The 25,171-nt window shown below is 38.1% G+C and overlaps 1 protein-coding gene and 1 long non-coding RNA gene across 10 annotated transcripts; both read left to right on the top strand.

Moving 5' to 3' along the window:
* Positions 1-3,187: 3,187 nt before the first annotated feature.
* Positions 3,188-8,912, top strand: LOC116200747 (protein DETOXIFICATION 12-like). Of its 9 annotated transcripts, XM_031531624.1 has the most exons (10): positions 3,473-3,668; positions 4,923-5,186; positions 5,527-5,684; positions 6,071-6,178; positions 6,846-7,390; positions 7,474-7,560; positions 7,664-7,720; positions 7,811-8,049; positions 8,153-8,358; positions 8,651-8,912. In XM_031531624.1, the coding sequence occupies exons 4-10, from the start codon at positions 6,158-6,160 to the stop codon at positions 8,711-8,713; spliced, it is 1,218 nt and encodes a 405-aa protein (XP_031387484.1). In that variant the 5' UTR covers positions 3,473-3,668; positions 4,923-5,186; positions 5,527-5,684; positions 6,071-6,157; the 3' UTR covers positions 8,714-8,912. The 9 variants fall into 9 exon arrangements, with proteins under 9 accessions (XP_031387479.1, XP_031387484.1, XP_031387487.1 ...); XM_031531627.1 differs by lacking the exon at positions 6,071-6,178; XM_031531621.1 differs by lacking the exon at positions 6,071-6,178 and having other exon boundaries at positions 6,446-7,390.
* A 14,230-nt stretch (positions 8,913-23,142) lies between these two features.
* On the top strand, positions 23,143-24,949 carry LOC116201803. Its single transcript, XR_004155948.1, has 3 exons — positions 23,143-23,334; positions 24,131-24,212; positions 24,299-24,949. It is a non-coding gene; the product is annotated as an uncharacterized LOC116201803 (long non-coding RNA).
* Positions 24,950-25,171: the final 222 nt, after the last annotated feature.

The following is a 25,171-nucleotide window of genomic DNA, read 5'->3' as shown; positions in this document are numbered from 1 at the left end:
TAACAATAACAAATCTATACTCTCAATCAATGTTACATCTATTGATATATAATACTACATATAAGCATAAACACAATAAGTTATAGAAACATAAAGATTTTATTTATTTATTCACGATAAATTAACAAAAAAAAGTCACAAGCGCTGGCGCAACATGCGGTCTCAAGTCTAGTAATCTAATTTATGTGTAGCGAATTTGTCTATCTATCTATCTATCTATCTATCTATATCAATACCTATACTCATCAGCTAAAGGAAAGTTCTGAAGATGAACTCTTGACATGTGTCCATTAATTATTGGTTAATTCACTTTTTTTTTTCCTTCAAAAGCTTCCCCATATTATTTTTCATCTTCATATAAGTCCTTCTAACTTCCCAAGAAATATGTTTCCTTTCAAAAGTTCCCCAAAACTCTATTAGTATGGAAATAAACTTATTTAATATTTTACTCAACAAGTTATAGTTTTATGCAAGCATAATCTACACTAATTTGAATGTTATATATTTCCTCATTTTCATTAACTTTCATATATACTTTTAAAAATACTTTTAATTGATTCTATGTTTTTTAATCCTCAAACAGCATTATATAGTTCGCAATATTTGATAATTTGTTGTGAAGGAATATTAGTGGGTGCATATTAGAAATAATCAGATATAGCATATTCAAGAAAATTAAAATAATTTCAAACTTAAGATAATTTAATGAGTTTCTAATATTGTTTTATCATGAAATTAATTTGCAGCAACGCGCGAGAATTACTTTCAGTCTATACTAAAGGAGAGCTTTATGGCATTCTCTTAAACCATCCACATGACATCCAATAGAATTAAAGTAATGTAGCACTAATTTATTTGAAAAATGAGAAAAAATTTTATGTTAAAAGAATGAGAATTAGGTGTGGAGTTTTAGTAATTTAATATTTCAAAATAGTAATAATTTTCTTATTTAGGACCTATTTCTTTATTTTATTTTTAATTTCTTTTTTATATAAGGTTTTCAAAATAAGTTATTTTTTCACCAATGGTACTCTTTTAAATATCAAATAGTTTCACACTCAACAATAAATTTATTTGATGTTTAATTTTTTTTATAGATCCAACCACGTGAATAAAAGCAATCAAAAAATTAATTTAACAATCAACTCTTTTTTTATACATATAAATATGTCTAAATTACTAAATTTGAAAATATAACTCAAACAACGTTTTCTAAATAATGTGTTATTTCAAATTATTATAGTTACTCTATAAACTTTGTTAAGTATTTTTATGAATTTTAATTGTGAATTACTATTTCAATTGAAAGTTATGTATCATCAACTAATTTTTTCCGTCCGTATTGAGGAGATTGATATTCTATATAATAAACAAAATCATCTTCCACTATTCACAAAATATTATTTCTTAAAAAATGTGGAAACTAAAGTTTAAAAGAATTTAGATAAATCTTCGTAGCTTAATAAGATCTTCGATAATGGAGTCATAATTAAACTATTCAAAATTAATCCAACTCTATTAAAGATTTTTTTAAAAATTAAATTTGTTCAATTCTATTTATGATTATTTCCAAATTAATCATTGAAAATTTTCCTTTTAATTAGTGAATTTATCTTCTAAATTATTATTATCATAAAATGTAATATAGATATACGAATACGAATCCGTGCAAAGTACGGAACTGAATGGTGAATACTAGTAGAATAGATAAATTAATACTTAAAATTTTCTGGGGAAGAAAATAGAGGGCTAAGTGGCGAGTGAGAGAAAAGGGGAGACGAGTTTGGGAGTTGAGAAAGATAACGAATGGGTAGCTTTTATTAGTAGGTGGAAAAGTGGATAGTTATTTATTGTAGTTGTAATTATAAATTTTATTTAGTGGTTTCTATTAATTAGGTTTAATTGTGGCAATGGCGTTCTAGGAAAGTAAAAGTCGGATCAACATTCCTTTTTTGATTTATCGAAAAAAAAAATCTTACTATTGGTTTGTGTAATTACTGTAAAAATCGGTGACTAATAACTCTAAATATGAAAACCTGATTATATATATATATATCGATAATAATTATAGCTCAATCCATATCTAAGTACAAAGTTAAATTCAAATGTGCTCTGTCCTAGTCCACTTAATTCGCGGACCCAGTGCTCCCACAGTAGAAATTTAAAAAAAAGCAAAATGAAAATGTGAAATTGCACACAAGGGCATGAGTGGAAGATGACACAAAGTTCATGGACCCAATTATATATGCACAATTCTGTCAATGCATAACTAATTTATGTATTAAAAACGACTACTACCTACGTATATAATAGCCGGATATTTTCATAATTTCTGTTCAATTAGTCCATATCTTAAATGAAAGCTCCCAAACTTTTCTAGCGGGCCAATCCCACTAGAACTAAATTAGACTAGTCACATTAAGTTTCCAAATACCAGCACGAACATTGAAAAAAGATGGACGCTCGTAATCCTTTTATGTTTGGTAATCACGAGAGAATAATTCGCACAATCTCCCACCATCAAAGCCAATGGAAGTGAAATCTGTAACACGTAAACGCAAGATCGAAAGGCAATACGAAGCAAGGTATTAAATCTCAGTGCGTATCAGCTGTTATGTAATGGTATCGGCAGGGTCCATTACCGTTACGGGCCGATATATCGGTCAGAAAGAATTTCCTATGCGTCACGGCCATAATGCCATTATGTGACAGCCGTAACTGGTAAAATATCAGCAGTAAAGGCCCTTATGGCCCGTTATCCACCTCTTTTAGCCATTATTCAAATTAAAAAAGTGACCATGCACGTTCATGGATGCAGGGTTTTGCATTTGAGAGTGGTCAGGGGAGTGAGGAAACGAGAGAGATCGAGTAGCTAAGTCCACGGAAAAGAGAGGGCGGTTAGGAAGAAAATTAAAATTTCTGTCCCTGATGGCCGTGACGCTGTTACATAGCAAATGGCCGAAACTGTTATAACCATGACGCGACCGTTATGTGACGGTGATTTAAATCCTTGATGCAAAGTTCATGTACTTAAGTTGTATTTTCGAAGCTGGTTATATTTATATATAGTAGGTGAAAACATTTTCCTTTTGTGTGTGGAGGATGTTAAATTAGATTAGGTAAAAACATAAAGCAACGACACAAAAATAAACATCGTTGCCATCTACCAAAATATATATTTCAAATTATTATAAATATACGGTTATTAAACTTGCAGCCGTAGAGTAGACCCGATCCAATTATTCTCCGGCTCTCCTCATTCCAAAATCCCCCAGAGAAAGCCTTCTCTCTCTCTGTGGGTCCTTCGTTTTTCATCTTTCATCAAAAGATAGAGAGGGGAAGAAGGAGGGAGTTTGATTTGCAGGAATCAAATCGGCGTAATTGGCGGTTCCCACATGGAGAAGAACCGCAAGGCATCGCCGTCGCCAATGGAGGAGGATCTGCTGATCGGCGGAGTCGGCGGGGGGAAGTCGGTGAGGGGATGGGAGGTGTTCCGGGAGGAGGTGAAGAGGCTAATTTGGATAGCGGGGCCGATGGTGGCGGTGACACTTTCGCAATACATGGTCCAGGTTTTATCGGTGATGATGGTCGGCCACCTCGGTGAGCTCTCCCTCTCCAGCACCGCCGTCGCCATCTCCCTCTCCGGCGTCACCGGCTTCAGCTTAATGGTACGTATTTGCTTTTCTATATCCATCCATTATTGACGTCCACATTTCCCTTTTTTTCCCCCTCACTTCTCGTCCCTTTCATGTCTGTTTACTTTTGTTTCATTAACGTCCGGGTCTTAGTCTGTTGATAGGGCAACGAAAGCATGTGAATGTTATTCTAATATCAAACAAATAAATCTTGGGTCGATGCTGAGTCGTGATCATCTCTCTCAACTATCGTATTAATTGCAAAAGTTCATCTTTTTAAGAACTTTCACAAAATAATATCAGAAGGGGACAGACTTTTTTTTTTTGGCACAATTATAAAGCAAACGTTGTCGATGAGAAAGAAAAACCCCAGTTCGGTTTACGTGTTAGACTCATACTGTTTCAGGATTGGATGTGTAATTTAATTGGCCTTCCAAAGGAAGAAAAGTTTAATTTGCTCACGTACTGAAAGAGGAGAAATGCATGGTCGCAATAGGTTTGCGGCTGAGAAGGTGCATTTAATTTCTCCACAACACGGAAAAGAAGAAAAAATAAATAATAATTCGTAGTCTAGTTGGAAAATAATTAAAGTGCAACAATTCAATTCGGTAGGCTCCGTTTTGTGGACATAGGACAGAGAAATAAAGGCAAATGTCCAAAATGGTCTTGTCGAGAAGTTACAACTTGTCGACGCACCGAAGACCGAGAATAGTGCAAACTGTGTGATTGAGATTGGGACGGCCAATCTGTCTATATACGACTACAATGTCTTTTTCTCTTCCTTTTTTTTTTCACATAGATTCATATATGACAAATATATTAATTAGGACATGCCTCATTAACTCCTCCTAAAACTGTTGGATGGTTCATTCTTCCAATTAAAATTAGGATTGGTTACGTTCGATGTAGTGGTCCAGTTGCCTAGTGGAATCCATACACAGTTGAGGTGATTACTTAATTGTTAACTCGATTTATTTATTAAAAAAAATACCTCCCTCGATTATTTTAGATTGAAATTTTTAGTTTCAGTAACTTGAATTTTAACTTCCGTTCTATTGTTACATTGTTTATTTACTCTACCTATGTGTCGATATACAAACGAAACATATTTATTTTTTGAAAAATTTCAGACAATTTGCTTGGAAATATCATAGTTCACTTTTCGGCCTACGTTGTTGTAGACTAACCCGGGCAAATATCATTGCGGGGTTAATATTACTTTGAATCTGTATTCGAAACTTAAGTGGTCTTATTCTAAGACGATCTGGCCAATTGCTGGCCGTCCAGCTTATGGTTGCCCCATAAAACTAGAGTGACGGCATTTGGCAGCCGTCGCCGCAATTGATGACCATTGCCGAAGGTCGAAAAATGAGATCAGTAGCCAACAGGACACAATAGCTATTTCAGCGAAGGTTGAGGGGTGCTTAATCGACCTCTGTCAATCCCTTCATGGCTCGATCACCAACTTGGTCGCCATCGAGTCATATGCCAGCAACAGCAGCTACTGTGGGTCTAGGCGAGGTCCGCCTTGTTCTTCTGGAATTTCTACAGGTGTGACACACAATTATTATATAAGCTTTTTGAAATAACAAATGATCAATGTCCCAGATTCCAATATATCAAGTGGACTGCTAGGTTCGAATTTCCGGTTGATCCAACTTGTCTTCGACCTTTTACATCTCTTTTACGAGTGTGATAGCCATGGAACCAACATCGATTAACTGTACTTGCATAAACTGTACAATTCACTTAGAGAGCAACCTTCAATTTGAACGCCATAAGTGAAGCCTCCGATTCATATACATTTAACTACAACTGGGTCGGCATCGAATTTCTTTGTTCGAAATCACTAGGCATCCTCCATCATATCCGAGAGCTTCCTTTGGTACAGGGAATCACCATTGCAATCAAGCAATCCCCAATGCTGAATATAATGTTTCATCTCGAGAAAGGCTGCAGCAGCATACTTTCTTAAGATGCCTTTGTCAACGTTTCCAGACACGGAGTTCTTGAAGAGCAGTCAAATTGATCCGGCAGTGTCAAATATTGGTATGAACCGATTCCCTCTTCATTTGCTGCTGTCTTGCCGATTTGGCTCTTCCGACTCTTACAGGTGAAAAGAGGAAGTTGGATGTATCTCAAATGATAAGAGTCTTCAATACAGTGGATCCTAATTTCCAATGCTTGAAGAAACTTCAATATCAGTAGAATCGGATTTGTGAGTATGGCATGCCTATTGCAATATTCCAAATGGCAGGCTGCACTGAATTGAATTTGAATGACAACGAAGCTTGTTAGAGCATTGGGAATTGGAGTGCTATAATAGTGAATCTCTATCATTTTGTCCATCTGATTTGCTCTTGGCACCCACGAGAAGCAGAGCAACTAAATCATAACGAGAGCAACTAGTGATGAGATAATTTATCGTCTCATAGGATGCTTCCAAGTTTGATTCACAGCTCCATGTCTGGAAGTGGTAACAAAGCGGGTCCTGGTGGCCTCTCCTGGACGGACATTACGCCATGCATTTGCCACTTACAATGGTGATTACTCATCTCTTGAGATGTTCTATGGTCTGATATATGGCAACTAGCGATATCCATCAGCATTTTGAGCTTTTATTCCGATGCTAGTCTCTTTTCATGGTGGAACTTTACTCACCTGGAGCTGAGAGATGGGATATGTTGCTCTCCTATTTTTTTCTTGATGTGGAAATATGACGATTTGCAGTGCCTTTGCCTTGAGCCTTGCCATAAAATTGGAAGTGACATATATAAAGTCAGGGGATTACAGTTCGTATTTTGTTCCAGGGTGTCAGAAAATTGGAAATGGCAAGACGATCTCTTCCCCTTTCCAATGGACTACGGGGACCAAGTTGAATGGCCACGATAATTCTTGTCGAGGAAGGGATCAAGCACCCTTTATGACCCTCCGCTGAGCTATACTTTGTGTCCTGCCGGTCTGCCGGTCTGATACCCCAACATCCAGCAATACTTGTCAGCATTGCTGATGACACTAATAATCGGATTTGTGGTGGGTGGTGTGCCTTCGGTTTGCCATCAAAGATAGCTGGTCTCTGGTCTTCGAAAAGTTGGCCAATCATTTAATCGAATTGATTTAATTTGTATTTGGGTTTGGGATAATGATTTTTCTCTAGTATTTTTTCATATCTTCACATTGATGATGAACTCTTCAATACTTACCGAACAGCTAGGGATGGCTAGTGCACTCGAGACACTATGCGGCCAGGCCTTTGGAGCTTGCCAATACCGTAAAGTTGGGATCCAGACCCAGACTGCAATTTTATGCCTCACCCTAGTCTGCATACCCCTCTCTTTCTTATGGTTTTACATGGAGAAACTGCTCATCTTCACTGGCCAAGAACCCATGATCTCCCGAGAGGCCGGGAAGTTCACCGCTTGTCTTATCCCAGCTCTCTTCTCCTATGCTTTGACGCAGCCACTGGTCCGCTATTTCCAGGCCCAGAGCCTGACAGTCCCCATGCTCGTGAGCTCGTCTGTGAGCCTCTGTGTCCATGTGCCCCTGTGCTGGGCCCTTGTGTTCAAGTCTAGCCTCGGAAACCTTGGGGCTGCTGTGGCTATTGACGTGTCATATTGGTTGAACGTGGCACTACTGGTGTTGTTTGCGTGGTACTCCCAGTCCTGCGAGAAGACGCGGGCCACTGTCTCCTTAGAGATGTTTCATGGTGTTGGGGAGTTCTTCCGGTTTGCTATCCCTTCGGCTGTAATGATATGGTAAGTTTTGCAGTCTTTTTAAGTATGAGTTCACATACTTGTCAAGGAATTCGATTTCTAATGCTTGCTTATGTTCTTTGAAGCCTCGAATGGTGGTCGTTTGAGCTGCTTATCTTGCTTTCTGGGCTTTTACCAAACCCTGAGCTCGAAACTTCGGTCCTATCTGTGTGGTGCGTACACAACTACAGCTGTATATCGTCCAATCAGTGATCATATTCATGTACATACCCTTGTTCTCTGAAATCAATTGTATTTTTCTGATTTCCTAAACAGCCTCACGACCATTTCAACCCTCTACATGATCCCATACGGATTCGGTGCTGCTGCAAGGTTAGTTAAAAGCACTGCATATTTTGCATTTGTATACAATATACTATTGCAATTTTATATGTCTAAATGATTGTAACATATATCTGACAGCACAAGAATCTCAAACGAACTTGGAGCTGGGAACCCACGTGCGGCCAAGGGGGTTGTTCGTGTTGTGATGTCTCTCGCGGTGGTGGAGATGGGTATTGTGAGCATAGCTTTGTTTCTAAGTAGGAAGGTTTTCGGATATACCTTCAGCAGCGAGAAGGAAGTGGTGGACTATGTGACGAGGATGGCCCCTCTGGTTTGCTTATCTGTCATCTTCGACAGTTTACAAGGTGTTCTCTCAGGTACAATCTTCCTCGTTCCTTGTTAATTCCAACTTAAACCATAAATGCTAAAAGATGACTAAACTTCTGTCCGGGAATTGCGATTGGAAAATGAATTTGGCAGGGGTGGCTAGAGGATGTGGATGGCAGCACATTGGGGCGTACGTGAATCTTGGAGCGTTCTATCTATGTGGAATCCCGGTGGCCGCCTTTCTAGGTTTTAGGACAGGCTTAAGGGGACTAGGACTTTGGATCGGAATCCAAACCGGAGCTTTTGTGCAAACGGTGCTTCTCGCAGTTGTCACGAGCTGTGTCAACTGGGAAAAGCAGGTAATCATGTGCCCCTTCAATGATGAATTAACGAATAGAAGGCTAAACGCATGCAAAAGTGTCATGTCATTCTAAGAGATGTGATAACGTTCGAGTTTAATTATCAGGAAGATTTCTATATAAACGATATGACATACTTGCACGTGTTTCGGCTTCTCATTCATATCCGATCTGAAGCTTAGTTCAGGCAATATTTTCCCTTTCATGCACTATGGTAGTGCTCTGAGATGGGCCTTCACATGTAGTGATTCGCAATCTGATAGCTCGTTATTTTTCGGTCCTCATTTCGCAGGCAAGGGAAGCAAGGGAGAGGCTATTCGAAGGAAGAAGTATGGCAGGCGATCTATTGATATGATTGTAATTACCTTCAAGACAATTTTTGACAGCGTATCAATTATACAGCTTCATCTGTCGAGAGTGTGTAATTTTCTAATTAGAAGAGATTGAGACCTTGATGCCCCGAGAGGTGTATCAGTTTTGATGAGTAAAAAAAAATTCCTATGAATGCCCTTTATGTTAAGATATGATATTCATATGAATGTCCTTTATGTCAAGATATGATTTAGTTAATTTTTGTTATTTTCGTTATTGTGAAATTATATGATGTAATCAATAAAGATAATTGTACAGCATACTTATATGAATTATCAAAAATCTACATCTCTTTGAAATCCGTATAATTCATAAAAAATATAAGTTATAAATTTTTTTGTAAAATTTATATAATTCACTTTTAAAATCGGTGTATTTTACTTGTAGTAATTCATTATGGTATCTGGAAGTTGAGTAAGCCGAACTAGTCCACTAAGTGTTTAAATTCTTCCAATATATTTTTTCTATTTATAAAATTCAAACCATAAGTCTTATTTGAAGGGAAGAGTTGCCAAACCACTTTAAAGGCGGAAACAATCCACGTTAGTTAGTATATGTATATATAATTTTTTTGGGTAACAAAATATATAATTTACTCATGATATACATGAACTTACTTGATATTGGAGGTATTTTATTACAAAAATTGAAGTAATGTACCTATTAAAGAACAGGTAATTTATTTATATTGTTTGGTAGAATTATTTTAAGGTGAACGCACCTCGAACCTTTCCTCATGATTATCAATTGGGCACACAAACACGTGCATTGCCCGGGTGTAAAAATAATTAACTAGATATAATATTTGACATTCTTCAAGATATTACTCAATTTCTCGAGTATATTTTGTATGTTTACAAAAACTTTAAATGTTTCTTCGCAAATCCAAAAATTTATTGTTGGAAACATTATCTTAATTCGTAATTTTTGATGTAATAAATAATTATAAAATTTTTATAAAAATTAATGTAGTAGAAAAATCAAGAGAATTTTTGGCCCAAAAAAATCAAGAGAATTATGGTGCTCAAGATTATAATTGATCAATTGATTATTCCTTGAGAATTCTTTTACTTTTCGAAAAAATTTTGAAGGCCTATTTGCCAATCGAGAAAACCTTTTATTTTCCTAGAAAATTTTTTAAAATTTCTCTGAGATAATATATACTGTACGAGTGTTGTAATATTTTTTTTTAAAAAAAAACAACTTTTGGATTATCTTCATGATATGCGTTCAGTATAATATGGTATACATAAAGTACATTAGTTAAATGGATATGCGAAAAGTTTTTCAAAAAAGAGCCAAAGTTCACTTATAAAGCTATAGTGGCACTTTTTTATTGCGGTTGACTTTTATTTATATATTTATATCGTTGATTATTATTATTATTATTCAGATGCACGCTTGCTATGGCAGACAGACACTTGAGATCTTTGAGTCAATTGGCGCGCCGGAGAGGATGAGAATTAGCTACTGTACAAAAATCGATCACTAAATTGATTTCGTTGCTTATAATGCTCGATCCCAAAGCCACGTGATGTAACAAGGAGCATCACCCGTTGAAGTAGCGAAACCGATGGTCGTGTGCAGGGCTGGCAATATTTCACACAACACGATAACACGACACGAAATTAAACGGGTTTGGATTGGACATTTTTTATAATCGATTTAAACGGGTCCAACCCATTTAAACACGGTTAATAAGCTTGTCTTACCGGGTTGAACCCGTATAACCCAATTATACACGATTAAACATATTTATTTAGGCATGTTTAATCATGTTACTATAATCATGTAATCCGTTTAACCCGTTTATGTATTTGGATTTACCAAAATATCCTTATGTAATCCTAATTTCCTAAGTCCCTAACCTAATTTCTTTTCATTTCTTTCACCCAATTCAACACAGTATAACCGCACTTCTACTTTTACTTCTACTTCTCTACTACCCTCCCTCAGATCTCATCTACGATTTGATTTCCTTCTTCTCATCCATCAATGACAAAGTTCTACTTCTTCGCTCTCATTGCTCTCCTCTCTGTGTACCTCGCATTGTCCGCAGATCTGCCTCAAATCTCGACCTCCCCTGCTCCCAAGCTTGCCGCCGACTCCACTCCCACCATCTCCCCTTCGAAGCCCACCGCTTCGCTGGCTCCTGCTCCAGCCAATGCGCCTCATGGCTAGATCTCATCCTCGCCGTCGCTGCCTCCCTCGGATGCGGCTCCCGCCTCTTCCCCGTCCACATCCCCCTCCCCTCCACTCAATTTTCATGTTAACGTGTAAACATGTCGTGTTAACGTATTCGGGTAAACGAGTTAATCAGATAAACATGTCCTGTTAATGTATCCGGGTAACTAAGTTGATCGGATAAACAAGTTGTGTTAACATGTCCGAATAACGTTTATAATCGTGTCGTGTAAACGTGTACCTATTATGACACGTTTCGATAAACGGGTTTAAATGTGTCTAAACGGGTTGACACGGATATAAAAGTGTCGTGTATGGTGTGCGCACCCGAATTTCGTCTCGTTGGGGCACGCATGCACGCGCCTATGCAACGCGGCTTGGGAGTGTCCACCTTCCCGGGGACGCGCGATGGACGCACGTGAGAAGGAGTCGCCACTTGCCATTTTACGACCCGAAGGTCGATGGCCGACAAGTTGCCCGGGTCTAGGGGTACGGGGTACACCTAAAATGCTAAGGCAATGGTCTGTACGGAACCGAAAATTCCGAATTCGGGGATTTTATTATGTGTGGGCCTAAATCCCACACGTCCTTTCGGTACTCTAGCTTGCCTAGGCTTGCCATTTTAATTTAATTACCGCTTAATTAAGTTCCGCTCATCTTATGCGTTTTGACACCGAAAATTCGAAGAAACACTCTGGCCGTCCACTCTCCGACCTGGATTTTTACATGAATATATGTATAATATAAAACCTTATCTCAAATAAAAGACAAATTACAATGACTGAATCCCGATCGGTTCGCGTTCGGCCATTGTTTCACTCATGCTCACCGTATGGTTTTGGAAAAGACCGAAAATTAAATTAAATGAGCACTCGGTGTATGGGGGCATTGGATCCCGTGATCGACGGTTAGAGGCGTTGGACCCTGTGTGAATCGTGTCCTAAAGGATCGGGCTCGATTCGCATAACAAATAATTGCAAAAAAAATGTAACAAGCAAGCTCAAATAAACAAACAATGAGGTTTTGTTATCGCCGAATTTACGTGAATTAACTAATTATTAACCGAGGTATCTTGGCATACAAATCCTACCTTAAAACAAACATAGTGGGTACATGGTGTGAATCGATCAAGGATCGCCTCAGGAAGGTATTTCGCATTCGGCATTATTTTCCGAGGACTTGACAGACGTGACGTCTGTAGTCAAATCTTGTGTTTGTGGGTTGTTTTTAGAATTGTTCTATGTTATGACACTACGATTGTTACAAGTTATTACCGAACATTGATTCCGCCTGTAAATCCTAGAACCTAGTGCCTATCCCACTATTACCCATTTTTGTCTTAGCCAAGTACACAATTAGTCTGATATTTGTATTTTGAGTCAATCCACCCGAACTGACTACCCGAGACTATGCTAGAATAATAAAAACTCATCGGTCGGATAGAGCAGGCTATGCAGATGAAGCTAGGCCTAGACAGGTAGTCCATCCCTACCCAGACACCGTAGTGTTTCTGTTATTCTAACCCTAGGGGTGTCGCTAAGTTGCAAATAGACGATTTTGCCCTTGAGGTGAAAATTATTTTTGAAAAAGAGAGACTACGCGGTGCGGGCCACCTCGGCCTGTGACCGGCGTTAATCGATCCCCTGAACCTTCCAGGGTTGTCAAGAACCCTAAAAAGCCAAAAGATCGCTTAATCTATCCTGAAGTGATCTAAGAAGAACTTTCACGTCCCGACCTGAGTTTCCTGAAATCAGGTGAGGCCTCAAGTTAAGACGCGCAAGTCCTTCCTAGACATTCATGTCACATCGAACCACGTTTCTTAGGTTTTATAAAATTTGCAAGTTTGAGAAGGACACCAACGCATGTTTACAACCTATCGACGCATGTTACCGGTTTATTACCAATTCGTGCAAGATCATTAGGGCCAGGTGATTTAATTAATCGCGTGAACGTCCCAATTACCCCATTGGTGGAATTATTGATTAAATTAATTAATGTTTTGCCGAATGCTCTAAATATACGGGTTTCAGACCGTCGAGCCGATCATTGATGGACTGTCCGATGCAAATCCTAATTCCCGACCACCTTGGGATTCAAAAATTAATTTTAGGTCAAGTTTGCATGATTAAACCGATTCATGTGAGGTTTCGATTAAAACGAGAAAATAAAACATTTAAAACAAGGATCAAGAGCATATTATCACGTCAAGAACGACGAGCATACAAATTTACACAACCGGTGCCGCCATGATCATGATAAACACATACAAACATACACACAAACATAATATCAACGGAATCGATAAAACAGTACCGATTCATGGAAGCGGGAAAACATAAATGAGCGTGCATTGTCACGTTGTATACAACTAATAAAATATTTGAACGGGGCACAAACGTTGTCGGTCGGGGATCTAAGTAGGGAAGGGTTGGATATTTTTAGAAAATGCCCAAGGACTGATTTGAACGATTTTAAAAGAGCAGGGACTAATTTGAAAATTCGGCTAAAGTTTCGGGGACTGATTTGAAAATTCTGAAACAATTGGGGACTGTGTGAAAATTACTGAAATGTCCCAGGACTTGTTTGAAATGGATTCGAAAATTCGAGCTAATTTGAAAAGTGAAAAATTACCCCTAGGGACCAAACTGAAACGATTTAAAAGTTTCTGGGACTGGTTTAAAATCCTACAAAGTTCAGGGACTGATTGGAACGTGCTGAAAATGGCCGGGACTCGGCTGAAACGAATTTTAAAATTCGGGGCGGATCTGAAAAAGGCTGAAAATCGCCCAGGACTAAACTGAAACAACTTGAAAAGTTCTTTGGAGTGGTTGGAAAATTCTGGAAAATTCAAGGATTGATCTGGAAATATTAAAACTGGCTGGGACTTGAATGAAACGAATTTTAAAATTCGGGACAGATCTAAAAAAAATAAAATGCATCTTCAGGACTGAAGTGAGACAAAATAGAAAGTTTGTAAAATAGAGTTCGGGACAAATCCGATCATTCACGCAACCCAATAACGCTCATTTCACAACATATCCATCCAAGCAAACATTTATATTCTGAACTGGAGCCTTAAACATGCCACTAAGTCGAGGATTTATCTAGTTCGGGAAGTTGAGGGGTGATTCTATAAATAAAAAAAATTAAAAAATTAAAAAATATGCTGGCGAGTTGGGCTGCTGGGGAGGATTGGGCCGGATGGGCCGAACGGGCCGAATGGGCCACTGTTGGACTGCTCGCTGGTCCGAATGGGCCGCTGCTGGCTGGGCCGATGAGGAGGACGGACTGGGCCATCTGTTCAACCCGAGAAAAAAAAAACGAAACCGAAATCCGTTCGAGAGAATCGGCGAGCTCCGGGATTTTTTCGTTTTTCCGTTTTCCAAATCCCGAGCCGCGGGTTTTTGTTCCAAAAAATCGAGAGAGAGAGAGAGAGAGTCGGCGTGCACGAAATCCGTTGGCATGTGCAGAGGTTACAAGCTCGGTCATCCCTGCAAGGAGGAAGAAAAAAAAGAAAAGAAAACTGAGAGGAAAGGAGGAAGAAGAAGAACAGGAACCTGGGGGGGCATCGAGTCACTGACCAGTTCTGACTTTTTTTTTCGAATTCAAATTCGAATTCGACGCGCGTACAAAATTGAAAATTCCGTCGTCTTGATCGGACGTCGGAAAAATGATTCGATACTGCCATCGTGCTCAGAAAAATTCGTTGATCGATATTATGCAATAAAATTATTTTCAATCTCGAATTTTGTCCCAAATTTTGAAAATTGACGTCAATGTACGCGAAATTCGAAAACGTCCCAAATAGTATTATTTTTGAAAAATCATAAATTTTGTGTTAAATTAGGAAAATGTGCTATTTCCAAAAAGTCGTGAATACTCGAGTAACTAATTGGAAATACTTCCCTCACAGGTGGCAAAAATGACGATTTTGCCCCCCTTGGAGCCGGTGGACCAAAATTGGGTGCTGACATATGGATAAAACCTGACCCGTTTAATAATCGTGTCGTGTACGAGTTATGATTTCGATGACACGAACCCGTTTAGACACGACACGTATAAATACGACACGACACGAATTGCCACCCCTAGTCGTGTGGTTGAGCTGCAACGGTGCAGCTTCCTCCGACAAGGTAATGGCAGAGTGAGAGAGAAAGCGAAGACGGAAAAAGATCTTAGCGAGAGAAAGAAGTGATTTTCTGGATAGAGAAGCTGATGGAGGAATCTGAAAGTTAGTTATTTCTATGTATGAGTTTGCTATTTATAGGTTGGTTGCAGCACCCGGCAATGGGGGATTTTAAGGCTGGCAGCCTTATTGCCAACGGGGCGCCGTCCCCTGTCTAAGACAACTACAATTCTAGCAATTGGGGTGGTGGCCGGACGAGGTCCCTGCCACTCGGAATCAGGAGAACCCTCAAATTGGGGATTCTCCCGATTCCGACGGGTGGAGCCACGATTACTATCACGAACTCTCAATTGGGGTCATTGGTGCCCCTCCCCCAGATTGGAGTCATCGGTGCCTTTCCTCAGATTGGCTTCGTCGATGCCCTCTATGGCCTCAGTTCAGTCCAAATTAATGAAAAATTTGACGTCGTGCTAAAATTATTATCAAATCGAAAATTTATGTACTTTTAGGTTAAGGAAAAAGCTCATGCTAGAATTTTCAAATGTGAAATGTTTGTATTTTTTATTTTTATTTTTTTGGTTATTTACCTAAAAATTTTTTAGTAAGGACGATACATATGCATGCTTACATGGTACAACATAACAAACGATACAGATGCCCAATCGATTTGCAACCCCGATCTTCTTTGCATGTATCCCCATCAATGGGGTTCAATTCAAGATGAGGAATCCCTTCTTCGGCTAAAAGGAATGTCCACAGCCTAGTAAAAGGAAATTCAAATATAAATTTAAATAAAAAAGCCACATATAACCTTACTAACAAAAATCAAACATGAAATCTCTTAATTTTTTAGACAAATGCTATCTTAATATGGTTCATATCCAATGGTCATATTTCTTTGCCATATTAAAATTAGGCTATATTTGGTAGGCCGAATAAGAGGCCGCATGGGATTTTTTAAAATTCTAATGTTGATTTTGGTGCCGAAATCTCTTAATTTTTTAGACAATTGCTATCTTAATATGGTTCTTATCTGATGGTCATATTTCTTTGGGCATATTAAAATTAGGCTATGTTTCGTATGCCAAATAAGAGGCTGAATGGGATTTTTAAAATTCTAATCTTGATTTTGGTGTCGATCTGAGTAGGATTGGGATTGGGATAGATCTGAACATAGTGTTAAGTAGCTAATCCAAGGAGGGGATGGATTAAGAGTGGATTGGGATAAAATTATTTAAGAAAAGATAGAAATAGCCCTCTCCTTGTGTTAAATTTCCGAAATGTGCCATTGAACATGGGAAAGCTCTGAAAGGTGTGGTGGCTTCTTGATTTCGACAATCACTACCCAAGTGAGTCATCGACGGCCACAAAGGTTGTCAGCGACCTTAAAAAGACATGGTTACTAGAACCAGGGAGCCACCTTCGTGGAAATCACCCCTTCTCTTTCTCTCTAAGAAAGAGAGGAGGCCTAGTGGCACGGTGGTGGCCTGATTCCAACCACCACCGCGTCAATCAAGGTCGCGGGTGCCCCTAGAGTTCGTCGGCGACCTCGATTGACATGGTGGTAGTTGGAACGGGCCACCACCTTGCCACTCGGCTTCCTCTCTCTCATCGAAGAGAAAGAGAGGAACACTAATTTGCGGCGGTGGTCGCGGGTATCGAGCAGCCACCATCCCTTTCCCTCCAGCTCTATTAAACGGACTATCTTTTAAAAAAAATTGATTTTTTATTTCAAAATTCAAATATTATATTTTTGGATAAACAAAAATCAAGAATTATGAAGCTATTGGCATATTATCATTTTACATTTATGTCCTAGTCCCAAGTCATGAAACGTACCAAACCCTTAATTAAGATATTATAAATCCATTGAATTTATAATCTCATCCCATCCCTATCCCAAATCCGACGACCGAACGTAATCTAGGGGTAAGTAGGTTGGGCACATAATTCTCCCTCTCTAAAATGTAAGATATTATGAAGTTAACCGCTGCACTAAATATAACCGTTACACACAATACTTTTTCCAAAATAGGACGTGTTTCCTACTTTCTCAGGAGATGAGAGAGCTAAAAAGTGGAAAAAATATGAGTCAGTCATTATTGTATATACATATACTTTCTCAACACCCTCAACAAAGCCGATTATTGCTATCCTGGATCCTCCCTCTCCTTCTTCCATAAGGCAAAGCTTTCTCGAGATGCATCACCCCGTAATTCTCTAACTTTCATTCGCTTGTTTTGGTTAGGTGTTTGTCCTATTGATAACAGACTGGCCGCGAGAGGTTTATGGACATTTAGTAGCAGCAGTCTCCCTCCCCTTGCAAGCGAGCACTATGGAAGAAGATGATGAGCACTCGATGAGTACCGCGACAAATCCATCAACTGAGACTAGTTGCTTTTCATATGTCGACTTATTCCTAACAATAAGGTAACTTCTGTTTATTTATTAGTACCTACAAAATCAATTTTCTATCTTTACTTCTTTCGTTTTTCTTTTTTTAAGATTTTGCATCGCTCGATCTCTAAGTCTCTGACATATGATCGGTTGAACAAGAAAGAAAAGGTTTAATTCCCAATGGATTAATAATGTTTGTATGCACATTTCTTGGGCTTATGCATTGACCACTTCATATGATGATAAGTTGCCAAATTTTATTTGTTTTCATTGTCCCGACACTGACAAAGAGAACCAAAACCTGTTTGCAAGTATTGGTCTGGAGTTTTTAAGGGGTATGAGTTAAATTATCCGATTCATGAAAAGGAAGAATTGCTTTTAAAAAAATGGTATAAAAGCTTTCTTTATCTTCATTTCAGCTAAGAAATTCGAGGTAAGAACCGACTCGTTATATGTTAAAAGATTTATGAACCTAAATCTAAATAGGCTAGACAAACTAGGCTTCTAAGATTGTAGGAATGATTTAGCTATTACAAGTTTGATATTGAATACATTCCTTCCTAGAAAAAAATGTAATAGTTGATTCTCTCTCACGTGAATTATCTTGTCCTGCAGATGGATCCCAGGACCAACCCAAGGAAAAGGGTATGCTGGGAATGCAAGAAGGCGGGACACTCCTACCAAGATTGTCCTAAGAAGAAGAGAAGAATCAAAGGGCTCTAGAAGCCTTGGTCCCATAAGGGGCAGCCTAGAGTAATATGCTGGAAATGTCTCAAGCTAGTACATTACACATCATATTGCCCAAAAAGGAAAAACCATGAAAGAAAGAACGAGAAGGCTATTCGAAACAAGGAAGCCAAGAAGGCTAGGAAGGATATAGTCAAAGAAATTCCAATTCCTACAGCTTCAGAAGGAGAAAGTTCTTGGTGTCCTTGTAAAGATGGACACGAACTAAGGACTTGTTCCAATGTTATCATGAACAACGATGACCAGACCACTAGTCATTAGGTTAATCCCTCGAAAGAGGAGATTGAGCAAGAAATTCAATCTCCTTCATGAGCTGATGGCTCATGCTATGATTCCTAAGATTGAGGAAAATCGGGATTTGTTGGGAGAGCCATTTGGAATGTTTGACAACAAATATTCAGTTCCTCTTAATTTCTACATGAACGACCCATAGTTCCTATAGGATAGGGCTCTAAGGGCAAAAATTCTGAAAAATCAATAATGCTTGATGGCAAAAGCCATGAGGAACCCAAAAAGGTTGATGGTCAAGGCTATGAAGAAGATAGACTTATGGGAGATTATCAAAGATATTATTTTGATCTTGATCTTAAAAAGCTCGAAATTTCTAAAAAATCGATCCTAATGTATTCCGGATTAAAAGGAGGGTTAATAAAAAAAGACTTCAAACAAATTGAAATATTTCATAGATGAAGTTTTTTGCAGGCTCAGAGTGCTAGAATAGCACCTTCATATCTGGGAGGCGCATGAGGAAGGGTTGCTCGAGAAGTACTCTCAAAAGCAATGCATCCTAAAAGACTTTAAATGTCTTATTCCACTAGAAATTCAATGGGCAGACCACAAAAAAGAGGCAAATCCCATGGATTTATAGATCTAAGAAACGTTCTTTTGAGAACCAGTCATCGCATGGGAAGAAGTATGGGAATGGTTGAGGTTAAGGTTTGGTAACCTCTTAGAGAAACAAAGTCTCTCCTTCATAAAGGAGTACCTGGTAGAGGTAGTAGAGATCGATAAATCTGATTATGAGCTATGTAACCAGCTGCTCACTCCAATCAAGAGTGCACTATGTTGCTTGGGGTACTCCCTAAGGTATGTAACGGCTTTGATCTACAGTACCAACAGAGATAAGAGGGAGGGAAAATCTATAACCCCTATCAGTATTGGGATATTAACCATGCGAAGGCTATAGGCTTATTCCCACGATAACTCCATCCAGATTCAGAAGTTGCGGAAGAAACTTATTAGAATACCTATCAAGTCCACAAGCTGAAGTAGAAGGCAATGAGAATAAAGTATCTAAAGGCAGTCTTAAAAGATATTTTCTCTAAGCAATGAGAGTATTTTGTCTTCTGTGATGTGTCATAGCCTCAATGCCACCCAAATCTATTGCCTCCATGGATGAAGGCATATGGCCAGAACCCAACGGGACAAAGTAGAAGATCTGCTTCTACTGTTCTGGGATAAGAGCCCTAAATTGAAGATCAGGCCAAAGACTTTCAAGCTTTGGAAACAGATTGCAGAGATTCAAGACAAGCACTTCGCTAAGTTCCAGGCCTAAATGCCCCAAGGCCTAACCCTTGATGGCTGGACTAAACCTCAGTCATGACGTCACCATAAACGTGCAACACTGTAAGCATATCGTTCCGACCTGGGCTAAGATAATCGTTTGGGAAGCACACAAAATTAGAGAATGGATAAGGTACCTGAGAATCACACCTAATAAGACAGACTTTTAAGAATAAATAAATAAGTTCTCGAGTGTTAAGTACTTAATTTCAACTATTCATGTTTGTTTTCAAAACAATACGGGTTAATTGACAATACTTTTTTCTCCGAGGATGCGCGTGTAAAACAAATTTCAAAACGTGATGCCCACTCTTTGGAAAACTTGTTTTAAACCCAATTGCTCATATTTATAGATAAAAAAGCACGTTAAATTTTCTCTAATTAAAAGCTCAATTATTCTATCGGACATTAGTTCGAGACGGAGAAATTGATATTCTCATGTAGCGAGAAATATTAATATCGGCGATGATTTCCAATTAAAAAGTGTTTTCTAAACCTGATGATATTTTTCGATAATTTTTCTCTACTCAAATGTGCTTTAAAATCCCGAAGAAGATGAAAATGAAATGTTTTCACAATATATGTTATGTTTGCCCGACCAAACCAGTTTAGTTCAACTAGTTGAAGTGAGCTCCCGCCAAGGTGAAAATTTAGGACTTCGGCGCGGTTGAAAATAACACCTTTGTGTATAGGAACGTACCAGCTGTCCAAACGAATAGGTTTGGACAGCTGAACCCATCCGGAGCTCTCAAGTTTCAAAATAATTTTTTCGTTCTTGCCCCTGAACAATTGTTATTTGCAAAATGATCCCTCACTCCCTTTTGCCTATAAATAAAGGGTTATTTTCAGAAGATTGGACTTTTGACCAACTTCATGTGCTGAGGTTCTGCCAAAATAACCCTAAAATCCCTAATTACACTTAAGTTCATACACTTACATAGTAGGATTTGTAGAACTTGAGCCTGATTTTGTCATTCCCGAGCTTGAGAGTTCGAATCATGCCCGAACTAAGGTGAGAAAGGCGACAAGCGCCTCTGTCTAGAGCTGGAACCGATCTATTTAGTTCGTGTTTCGATCGAACCAGTCCTCCTTTATGGTTCTTGAGCGCCGGTGGGTCAAAACGGGATGCTGATAGTATATATGTAGATTAGATGACTAAGTGGGTAGTTTTTGTGTACTAGATCCTAATTAGGATTAATCATGCAGTATCATACTTAGGTAGGATCAAACTCAACTAAATCAAACTTTATTGCCCATGGGAAAAGACTAATTGCATGTTAATTGGACTTATTTGGTGTTAATTAAGTCAATTTGTGTATAATTAAGTGTAATTAGTTGCAATTAGCTTGGGTACGTGTTAATTAGGCTTAATCTTACTTAATTACTTGTGTTAATATTCTGGTCATTTAGTAATTAGGCCCAATTTGTAGTCAATTAGGTTCAATTTGGCTCAAATTGTGTGTAATCGGACAAATTACAAACTTGGCTATGAGTAATTAGGCTAGAACTTGCTTAATTAATAAAAAAAAATTGGTATGAAATTGAACTCATGTACATTCTGTAATTTTTGGTAAGTTAGGCTTAGATGGGTCAATTTGATTATTGGTGACTTGATTAGGCTTAACTAGGTGGAATTAACTTCCTACTGCTTGAGATATGGCTTAACTAAGTTCAATTAGATTTAATTAGATCAAAATTGATCTCGTAAGCATGCTGGGAAATTTTTGCTGAGTTGATCCGAGTGTCAATTGGGTGATTTAGGGGTCAAGTAGGCCTAGTCATGGGCTAATTGAGTTAATTAGTCGATCTCCTTATGTAATAAGACCTAATTGCTGCCAATTGTCTTGATTTCTGCTTGAATTGATGAATGGAATCCCTAATAGTGTGGATGATGATGTGGCTGAGTGGGTTATTGTCCTATTAGGTCCGATTTTGCTTAATTAGAATCTAACTAGGAGTAATTAGACCGATCTAGGCGAAATTGACCTAATTAGGTCTCAACCTTAGCAATTGAGGTCTAATTGAGTCGAATCTCTTGTGCGTATAGGGCCGAATTTGTGTGTAATCAATTGAGTCAAAATCTGTCAAACCATGAAATTGTTGTGTCAATTTGTAATAACTATGTATATTTGGCTTAATCACATGAGACTAAGGGTAATTGGATACCAATGAGGGTGTCTTAAACTCTTAGGAAGGTCTACGTAATCTTGAGGGTGGGTCATTAGGACCCAGAATTCCTTAAACAGGTTCAAGTCAACCACTTGGTTTAATTGGATATAAAACTCAACTTTTTGTGTGAATTGATTAAAACGATAAAATCATGTATAGCGACACAGAATTATGGGGATTAAATAATTGATTTCTAAGATCTAAATTAATGGTCAAATTGACCTTGAGGGACTTAGGACTATTTTCGTAGATTTTTTGGGATTAATTGGCCTAATCGTGTAAATATGGCTTTGTTAATAAAATCAGAAAAAATCGGACATGTTGTGAATAAAATAAATATAGAAAAATAGACTCATAAATTTTGTAGGTTAGGGGCCAAGGCCCATTTTCCTCTCTTCGAAGGTCCAATCGGTCCATTTGTCTGAACGACTGGCCTGAATGTATGACCTATCTATTTCCGGCATGAAGGTATGACCCGTTTCATTTTTTGCCAGAATGTGTGGCCCATTTTTCAGAGTCGGCATATATAATTTGTATATAAGCACGTAAATCGTACAGAGTCTGTAATTTGTCTTTTATTTCTTTGCACATTCACGAATAAGACATTGACCCCAGGTTAAACAACTCGACTTCAAAAATAAAAAGTGTTGGAATTGATAAGAGCCTAGGAGGGTACCGAAAGGGTAAGTTATTGGCTTACATGCCTCTAATCTCGTAACAAAGCCCCTAGACTCATTTCTCTGGTTGGAAGACCGGGTCAAACTTAAAATCCTTAGGCAGTTAGTATCCTGACCCATAGGTGATTTAAGTGGCTCGCCAGCAAAATAAAACGGTATAGTGACGAATCCAATTGGGTCCTCGATCACAGGGACTAATTGAATTTCCAAGTCGATAGCGGAGTCCTAAAAACCAAGCTCCTCCCAACAAATACTAAGGGTATATACTCCCTGCTAGTGGAGACAATAACAATAAAGTTTGTCAGACAATAATGTAAGTGTGTGGTGTGTAGCAAGTAGACGAGCATCGGATGCTCTTAGTGCCTTCTATTAATATACTTATTTGCACTATTTACTTGTCATTTTGTAATCAACATGTTGTGTGGTGTGTCGTGTTGTTATTATTGAAGATGAGCTGGCTAATAGTGCCATGGGCACTAGCTTTGTATAAATATATGTTATCTCTTCTAGTCAGGGATGTAGAGCAAGAGTAAGAGTGTGCTAATAACATCAATGAGCTTCTAAAATTCTCTTGTCTCCTACATACCTTTCTATTCTCTAAATAGTCTAATATCGTAGGGAGTGCCAGTGATAAATCCTCTTGAGTGAGTGAGGTATTTGTAGAACAGAAGAAGCTCCAATGTCGGTGACGAGTTTGAGGAAGAAGCGGAAGCTTATTGAACCCTGAAATTTCAAACCTAGGTATATGTTTATAAATGATTTCACGTTTATGCTTTCTAGCCAAAAGGGAATCTCTCTTAGTGAAAGTCTAAAGGAAGATATGTGTATTCTTCTAGCACAGAGTGATCCCATCTATGCTAAATACTCTAAAGTGAGACCAAGGTACGAGAGTATATAGAAAAGGTTAGGACACTGGGGGCATCATTGCTTGGGAATACTATTGCCTTCAATGATCTCTTAATCAAATTCAATATAGGAAACTTGAAAGAATTGGTGCTTGGATATGATACTTCGAAAATCCCAAAGTGGAACTTCATACGGGGTATGTCAGAATGATATCCTAATCCTAATTGTCTACATTTAGACCATGGAGAAGGCATGGATCCCGTTATAGGTTACTTAACTCTACATCGGATCGATTAATTTCTTTAAACTCTATGGTAGATAAGATATCCGTAAAGATGATTCAATGGATTGGAGACATATGATGCATCAACAGGTGAAACCTTTAACTTGTACATCACTTTTGTGGACTATCAATGATGTTGGGAGTTGGAAGAAAGCGAGGTAAATATAATGATTTTAAAGTTTTGTTCTTGTGTATATGCTCCTCCAACTCTAATCTTTGTTATATTGTTGCATTTATCTTCATTCTCCATTAGTTTAATTGAATTATGATTGCATTTCTGCTTTTTCTCTTTCAGCAGTAGTAAACTTTGTTACATTTTTGCATTTTCTCTTCTTCTCCTTCATTTACACTCAATTCTAATTACATTTACATCTCTTTTGTTAATGCGTTTTGACTGAATATTTGCAGAGCTAATAAGGCTAATAGATCAAAGCAAATGTTGGTGCACACAACTGGTTCAAAACTTTTTAATCAAATTTATGCTGATGAGGTAATTGGTTATGAATAAAATTGGTAAGACAACATGTTATTAGCAGCTTATTTATAAATTTCTTATGTTGTTTATGATGATAACAGCGGAAGAAAAGGCCTAATGGTTCACATTCACATCCATCGTTGGTATTTCGCATTGCGCATCAACATGATGGTCAGCCTGCTGATGAAGAGTTTAGAAAAATCATTGTATGATAATATAGTTAACTACCATTTGATTCTTCATGGTTAAACAAATTATTGATATCTATTTGATTTTTGAATTTGCAATTAGAGTTAGATGAAGTAGAAATCAAGCAACCAGAGTTGGCTAAAAAACCACTGAGTTATAATGATAGTTTAATAAGGGTCATGGGACCAGAGAAACCTGGACGTCTTAGGGCATTCAGTATTTTTGTTATACCTTTTTCTTTGTGGAGGAAAGAGGCCCAATTCATGGCGGATAAAGTAGCCTTAAAGGCAAAGTATGAATCGAAGCTGAGCATGATGAGGGGGCAACCTGGTCAAGATGGCTCAAGGAGTTCATGAGGCTTTTTCCTGTCTCCGAAATCAAGGAATTGATGTGCCTATCACTTCCATCTTCACTGAATTAATCTATGGTCAGATATACTATTCTTCCATTACATTAAATGTTTGAAGTAATAACAAATAATTTATAGGAATGTATGAACCTAGGATCCTACAGAAAAAGATGCCATATTAAGGTCATCCGCATCGGCTAGTAATCATACGACAAATGAGGTAATTTGGGTCTATCATTCTATATAGACTCGTTCTATGGTTTCATGAGAAGTACTTTCCTTGAGCAACAATTAAGCGTGTACTATTATACTTTAAGTTCAAAAATTAGGTTGGCATTAAATATGGGCAGTCAGACAATTCTCTCCACATAGATTATGGCTAAGTATTCAGATTTTACTAAGACTTTGGTTCAAATACTCGAGGGTTGGTTCCCAA

This window comes from Punica granatum, chromosome 3 (genome assembly GCF_007655135.1).
Source record: "Punica granatum isolate Tunisia-2019 chromosome 3, ASM765513v2, whole genome shotgun sequence".
NCBI classification, from domain to species: domain Eukaryota; kingdom Viridiplantae; phylum Streptophyta; class Magnoliopsida; order Myrtales; family Lythraceae; genus Punica; species Punica granatum.
This window is presented reverse-complemented; position numbering and strand designations above follow the sequence as displayed.

What these genes read in the sequence shown, in the direction of transcription:
- LOC116200747 (XM_031531619.1), top strand. Translation starts at nt 3,396, where the DNA reads ATGGAGAAGAACCGCAAGGCATCGCCGTCGCCAATGGAGGAGGATCTG. An exon ending in TCACCGGCTTCAGCTTAATG is followed by an intron (nt 3,669 to 6,845) that starts GTACGTATTTGC and finishes CTTACCGAACAG; the next exon opens with CTAGGGATGGCTAGTGCACT. An exon ending in GGATTCGGTGCTGCTGCAAG is followed by an intron (nt 7,721 to 7,810) that starts GTTAGTTAAAAG and finishes TATATCTGACAG; the next exon opens with CACAAGAATCTCAAACGAAC.